General features: G+C 34.9%; 1 protein-coding gene across 3 annotated transcripts in view; it reads left to right on the top strand.

The window, feature by feature from the left end:
- The window catches only part of LOC117166917 (liprin-alpha-1), a 690,677-nt gene that overhangs the window by 309,846 nt on the left and 372,881 nt on the right, over positions 1 to 7,950 (top strand). For 2 of the 3 annotated variants that reach the window (XM_033351368.1, XM_033351370.1), the window contains exon 14: positions 3,728 to 3,885. In XM_033351368.1, the coding sequence (XP_033207259.1) occupies positions 3,728 to 3,885 (158 nt within the window). The remainder of the gene's footprint in view (positions 1 to 3,727; positions 3,886 to 7,950) is intronic. The other variant, XM_033351369.1, reaches the window with a different exon arrangement.

The raw sequence follows: 7,950 nt of genomic DNA on the forward strand, positions 1-7,950 counted from the left end.
ACTGAATGTTAAATCAAAAAGCATGAAAGAGGGAGCTCTTCTTAATATTTTGACACCAAAATCTTGTCGATACACCTTACCGACTGCGAGTAAAGCCACCCATGCTTTAACTTGACAGACTGTATCTGAAGAGCCTTCACATAAACGTTTAAAAAATATTTGAAATAATTCACCAAATCATTTTAAGAAAAGCCTAAAGTATACTCCTAACCCCATAATAATATGCAACAATCACTAAGACCAACCCTTATTTTTTATCTAAATAGATCCGAAGGGTTTTCACTGAAAAGTATCAACAAAAATTCAAAATTTGAGATAAACACCTAAGTGACTTTCACCTTTCGCATACGGTTTGCAAGGAATGTTTCGATACCATGGATAAAGCCGAATTTTCAAAGCGAAGAGTAGATTTTTTAAATTCAGTACTTATTTTGCGGTAATTAAAATCTACAATATTATTGTGAAAATTATTTTCGTCTAATTAAATATAAAATTGATCTATTATTTATACTATTTGAGGAGAATTATTAAGATGTTTCTCATGATATTGCTTTCGGCCGAAATGACTATCGCGCGACTACTAAAGTATCTCTAATAGGCGCGCCTACTCTCGGGTTAAGACTTTTTTTTTAATGAGGCCTCGACTTGATAATGAATTCTACTCTCAGTGCCAGAAATATCAATAAGTTAATTATTGCTTTGATATTCCTCTGTTCGCATAGTCCTTTGAACTACTCTCGTTGTCGAAAGCTGACATCGAGGCGCTGAATATTCTTGTCACGCAAGCTTGGTGGGATGGTGAAAGGTAGGTTTGGAATGTTTCGTCGGCTGCGCCATTGCCTCGTTGTACAAGGTCTGCACAGCTACGAGACTAGACTGGAACATGGGATAAAGAACGGTTTCAGACATGGCTTGCACTGGCCTTGATATGAAGACCAAGGAATCCAAACGTCAATATTTAGGGCCATGTGAACAGTTTCCAATTGGAATACATAATATTACGCACCAGACGCGCTTGAGTTCCCGTGCACTGTCTGTCCCCTTTGTTGCTACATTGATGTTCGTCATGAATGGGTGAGCTAGCCTCTCGCGACTCCTTCCTCACCATGAAACTTCCGTGCCATCAATTCTAGGAATATCATAAATCTGAGGTTCCTAATTCCAGGATCTAGTGTACTTCCAAAATAGGACTAACACCCCGCTACAAATACGTTCGTAGAGCGGACCTGTAACCCTGCTGATGAAGAGCTTCTGTCCAATAGCAGGTCGAGAATGTTCGTTTCCGCTCCGTTGGGGAGGAGCGAAACTAAGTGATTCCACGCCTTAAAGGGGGAGGAGGAGGATGAAAAACTTTCGAGGCACGACGAATGGAGGTTCCGCCTCCAGACCGCCCTTCCCCCTTATTTGCCCCAATCCCCTTTTATCCTCATAAAATTCAAGTTGCCAAATTTTTTTAGTTTATACTGATCCTGGAATCACTCATTTCAAAGATACGATTTCCGCTTTGTATATTTGAAAACGCGAAAACTCGCTTTCGCTACGCTGTCGGACAAAATAGTATGTGGAGGTCGAGCAAAAACGCCGGTTTTCGCTATCGGTGCACAAATTACTATATATCATTCTATATATCATCACACATACTCATAAGAACTAGAAGCCCGGAATTTCCAGCACTGAATACATAAAGCGATTTTTGATGTTAAACACCTACCGCATCGTCCGTAGTTTTCAAGGCATTTATATTGATAACGGCTAAGTTCCTTTATGGGTACGAAAACCATAGTCAAATGGACATTGTTACGTACATCGGAAAATGATGAACCACCATCTATTTATTCCTTTTGTGTGTATATGTTCTTGTAGGAATATGGATTTGTATACTATGCGCAGTTTCCTGATTGGATGTTCTCCCAAAAAATCGTTGACCACTGTCGCTGTCAGTAGGACCATGGGGATGTAATCGAATTTCCAAATGCGTACAAGGCGGAGGGAAGCGTAGCACGTCAGCTCGGGAACTAAACAATCCGAAGCCTGATTTTTTATTGATATGACGAAGAGCATCCATATAAACGGTCTATCCGATGTGTAAATATTGGACCGTTACAGGCGGGCCTTCCAGTGTGAATGTCGAATCCCTACAAACTGGCTTTCCGATGACTTGGCTGAGTTAGAAAATTATCATGCGAATTTTCATAGCAATTGAAAAAATATTGTATGGGGCGCGCCCGTTAACTTATTTACTATCGACGAGAAAATTGTAAACATCTGGCTTTAAAGCTTAAGAACTCAACCAAAAAAATGATGGCGTAAATGAGATTAAAGACGTTAATTTAAACAAACTTTTGTGTTTTGCAGACGAACAAAATTAAAAAAAGTAATGGATAGCTGGAATAATAAAAATGGTCGCTGAAAATCACGAAAATATACAACTGTACTATCTTCATTTCTAATGAGGATATTACAGCGATTCAAAAAGCAGGGGTGTCTTTTTCTTCTGCCGACCGCTGATGCCTCATCCGCGCTTCTGAACTCTTGCCCAGATATTGATGCCTCTTCTGCTCGGAACTGAACGTAGTACAGTTGTACATTTTTTCTAATTTGAAGCAACCATTTTTATTTAGTTCTCAAATTTGTTATATGCAATTTGTTCATAAATTTTTTCTTCATAATATTTAATTTTTTCGAATTTTTCCCATTACATCTTGTAAAAAAATATTGCTCTAAACTTGACTATTCTTAAACCTCAAAATTCATTACATCTTCGTACATTTTTTTAGTCTGCAAAAAACAAAAAAATGTTTTGTCTCCTGTTTCTTACTCTGTTTTGTTACGCCTGGGTGAGCGCCGAACACCGCCACCCCTCGCAGCTTCTCAGCCACACCTGCTGCGCGGCGTCAATTCTTGGAAGAACTAAATCACGGGCTTAGGGTATTATATAATGACTATCTCTTACAGAACAGCAAAACGAATAAGGTATTTTATGGTGTATTCACGGCTAAAAATTAATGTTCCGAATTAAAACTGATAAAATATGCATTTGTTAATTCAGTTTGTTTGAATGATTAAAAATTCATGCCTAATAGCAAAGCATCACTGCCAAGAATAATTACGGAATTTTATTAGTTGAACCTGCACAAAAAATGTAATCTATCTATTATAATGGACGATATGTGCATTTATTTACAAAGTTGTTTTAAACAATCTCCACATATTGTTTTCTTTGTCCAAATTCTAACCATATCATACTCGCCTACAACTTGCCTGATTTTAATTAAAGTAAAAATAATAATTTAAATTTATTAGAATCTTTTAAAATCAATTCAGATCTTTAGAATTATTTAGCAATCTCTGTCTATTTTTGAAATTGAGGGAAATTCCTTGGAATTCTTTACAATCTATCACAGTTCTTGGATTTCTTTGGACACGATTATAGAAATTAGTATTCTGAAACCCTGTGATATTCCTTAAAATATTTTATCACAACTATCGCGTACTTTAAAATTAGTTTTAAATTGTGCAAAAAACATGATTTAATCTGTGGAAATGGTTGAAAATCCTTTGAATTATTGAGCAATATAAAATTATACATATATTATTAACTGCGTTTAAGAACTTTGCAAGTGTTTCCTTAGTGAATTTCAGTTTTTTTCGGAATAAAGAATTTAATTAAAAAATATATTTTTTATTTTAAGCATACAAAAGTCACAAATAATTATGTCTTTGGCAGTTGCAGCTTTCTGGCGAGGAGTTACATTCAGTCAGCGAGAGAGATAGCGGAGCTGGAATCGGAAGTGGCAGTGATATTGCCTCACCATTAACAGCTAGGTCGCTGAGGCTAGAACGAGTTGTTCAAGCGTTGGCACATAGTCAAGAAGAATTAAGAAGGTATGATACAAGAAAAATTCTTTAGAAACTGTTCTCTTCAATACGATTTAAAAATGAACCACCCTTAAATCTGAGACAATATGGTTTCCTATAATGTTAAAACAATTGCATACTTTTTTCCATACGTTGGCCGGCTTACTATAAAACTTTAAAGTATGGGAAATTCTTTTCCGCGCAAGGCTGATGAGAGTAATGACAGAAGGAAGGAGATAGAGAAAGAGAAGGGGGGGGCTAGAAAAGAGACAGCAAAGCTAGAAAGAAGAGAGTATTAAAGGGAGAAAAGAGAGCAGTATTGGGCTTTTTGCAAATGGGAGATTGTCATGTAGGCCTGGGTTGGGCTTTTCTAGGGTCCTGATTAAACTTGTTAAAACCTCCACCTGATCGGCAGCTGATCCGGAGACAATACAATTTAAATCTAGTTTTTGAAGAAAATTATCAAAGTTACTCCTAATCCGGGCCGTTGAAAATTAGTTTATGAAGGAAATGATTCAAACGAAGGTTTTCTTTAACGATGGGTTGGGATAAGTGCTTGTGATTTGCCAGTTCATTACTTAACTCTCTGTAAAAAAGAAACCAAACAGAGATGCTCATAAAAGAGAAAAATAAAATCCCAAATTATCGGTCTACCCTTGCACATCAATGGTATGTATCAGAGCTTATTAAAGTGGTATTCTGAAGGTAAATTTTTTATTTTAACCGGTAGTTTATTAAAAAAGCCAACACCACGAATGATAAACAGGGTTGCTACAAGACCAGGAAGACCTGGAAAAGGCATTCAATTTTTAAAAAGTGTTTAATAAACCTGGAAAAGTCATGAGATTAGAAAAAAGCATAGGACAACCTGTAAAAGTCATGGAATTTTTAAAAACGACTTGAACTTTTTTAATCGTCTCTATTTCAAGGTCTTAATAATTTAGTATTTTATAGCGAATGCTATATTTGAAAATTGGAAAAGAAAACTTAAGGAAATGGCAAATATCAGACAAAGAATAAGAATTAAATAAAAATAAATGAAAGATTCAATGGGAAAAGCAAAAAGATACGGAAGATGCTGAAGAAGAAATTCATGAACTGATTAAATTTTGATAAATTTTAATATGGGCAATTTGATTATTTCTTGCGATCTAACAGTTTTATCTTAACTTCGTAAAAAAGTTTAGTTTTTTTAGATTATTATTATTTTAAAATGTAATCCTAATCTTGGCATACATAGTTCGACTATAATTTTTCTTAAAGTAATAACAAAATAAAAAAATAATATGGTTATGATTACAGAATACTTTTTTTCATTTTGATAAAAATATTTTTGAAAATGTTTCAAATTTGATCAAGCTTATTCATAAACTATTATCATTGCATTATAATTTGTTACAATTCAATTCAATTGGCTAAATTTAAAAAAAAGGTAGACCTATAATTTTTTAGAATTATACCTGGAAAAGTAATGGTATTTTATAACTAGACACTTGTAGCAACTCTGAAAAATGACTTTTGTATTTTACAAGTTCTGTGTGGCTGCATTTTTAGAACAGTTTACATTTCACGGAGCGTGGACTGTGCTGTCTGATCTTTTTCAATCAAATGAAAGAAGTGAAAAAGAATATTTCTAAGCTTCATTGCTGAACAGGTTGTGCAGTAGGACAGCGATTCCCAAACTTTTTTTGCTCTTTCTGGGGAGTTTTCTTTACTTCTTTAGCAGCAATCGTTGCCTTTGGCAAAAGTTAGGAAAGAGTGATATATCTGAAACGTCTTTATCCAGCTGATAATTATCTCCATATACTCTCTTCCAGCAGACTAGGATCTCTTCTCGCGTAGGTGGATTTTCAAAGGCACATGAAGTTTTATTGAACTGATGGGAAAGATGAAGAGAAAAGGAGGAATTTTGCTGAATCCACATTATCCGCAATTGAAGGCTCTCTTTGGCTGTCGAAAGAGCTCTTATTTTTGCGTCCAGCGCTGCTTATTGGTCAACAGTTCAAACTTGTTCAGTCTGTGATTTACTTTCTTTGAGTTTCGAGCAAGTTCCCTAACTTTTGGAATGAATTTTTTATTGAATGCTATGTAGCTAATCACGCACGAAACATTTTATACATGCAATCTGGCCGCTTTAATTTTAAACTGAAGCTCTGGAATACGCTCGTGGGTCTTGCTAAGGCATACTGAAGTAAAATTACTTCTATTGCCCCTAAGCAGGGAGAGCGCCTTCTCCTAAATTACATAGTTCAGATTATATTATATTATAATATTAATATTATTAACAAAAAGTCCTTTTTAACCGTGCGCACCTCGTGGTTGCGCAGAAAACACCATTTCGTAACACCATTGGTAACATAACCTAAAACTACACAGGGAATAACTAATAAAACAACTTCGTAATCAATAAAAAAAGTGTGCAGTTCTTTCTCAACTTTTCCTGAAGGATCTATACTCTAGCCCTGACTCACGTCTAATATACAGTTTTAATTCGACTTATACTGTATCACAAGGTTTGAGCACTGTGTAATATGCGGCCTGGAAGTTTAACTTTTGTGTTAAGAAAAACCGCTCAACTGTTACAAATTTCATAACTACTTGTTTTTCAGCATTTTCTTTTGCTTGTAGAATGAGATTTTGAGGCTCCTCTCTCACCTCCAACCTTTTTTCAGTAATCATCGATAAAATAATGCCTTAATGGTGTCCGAAAAAAGAATGTATTTGTATTGGCTTATCTATATATCTAGACTTAGGAAAAGTTCCAAAGCCATCAGTATAATATAGTGCTGTGTTATGATGAACGTTTTGTGTTTTCATTGGTCAATGGATGCCAAGTGATTATGTTCTTACTTCACATGCCTAGCCGAATGACTTATCTGTCTTATATTTTTACTCACGTTAATTCAGTCAAAAAGTACAGATTCATCGTCATTGTATCTCAATACTGTCTCCCAATCCACTAAGCTATTTTCAGAGCTAACAGAAACAATTTAAACTAACAATTGGTTTTCAGAAGTTTTTGTGTAATTCAAAAGCGGTAGAAAAGGCTGTCAAGCATTTACCTAAAACGAGCTACCTAGCTCAGGCCTCGGGGCTAAACTGGCATAAAGCAAGATAATGTCATTCAAATTGCAATTTAAACTCTATTTTAAATTGAGGGATAAATATCAGACTTACGACCTGGCCAGATTATACTTTTCTGTGGTTGGATGAATGAGATGGATGTAGGGTGGTCTTTTAAAATGCCGTAACATTCCCACGGTGGGCCCTGGGTAGTTTAGTGTATGAAACAGAACCAGCAAAGAGTTGCATGAACATTCGAGATTATTACCCATTGCACAATCGCGCAAATTATATATTATGCTTTCAGAAATTTTATAGAAGATTTGGTGCCTTAGTGGCCAAAAAATTTATGTTGGCTTTACTGTTCCTTTATGTGCTTATTGGACATTTTAAGAAATTGATGGATATGAATTATGAAAAAAATGTAATCTACAAAATTAATGACCAAACACTTATTACACAGGCCCACAAAAAAACAAAAGTGTCTGTGCAATTGTCCAGACCTATATATTCTTATGTATTTTTCGACGCTGAATCCGAATTTGCAATAAAAAAGTAGGGTCCAGCTACTTTTTTATGGGGTTTTGATCGAAAACTTCATTTTTTACGGTTTTTTCATGGTTTTTTTTTAAATAAAAAAAATAAAGAAAAATTTTATTTTTTTGACTTAAGAATCGAATTCTACGGGAAAAAATACATCGAAAACCATGTTTTGATTTTTTTTTTACAAAAATTTGAACCCACCATACGGCGATGAAAAGGCAGAAAATCGCGAAAAGTGAAAATTTGCTTCAAATTTGATTAAAATGACATTAAAATCAAGTTTTACGATTTTAAACCGATTTATAAACATTGAAAATACTTTACTGGGGGTTTTTGAGGTCGCTGATCACGAATTTAAAGTCATTTTTTTCAAAAAACAACTCATAGTCGGCGTAAGTGGACAATAAACGTGATAAATTGATATTTTTTTCAAAAAATCGATGTTTTGGATACTGTTCTGGAGGTTTTCCACTACATGAATCACAA

The sequence above is a fragment of the Belonocnema kinseyi genome, chromosome 2 (assembly GCF_010883055.1).
Source record: "Belonocnema kinseyi isolate 2016_QV_RU_SX_M_011 chromosome 2, B_treatae_v1, whole genome shotgun sequence".
NCBI classification, from domain to species: Eukaryota; Metazoa; Arthropoda; class Insecta; order Hymenoptera; family Cynipidae; genus Belonocnema; species Belonocnema kinseyi.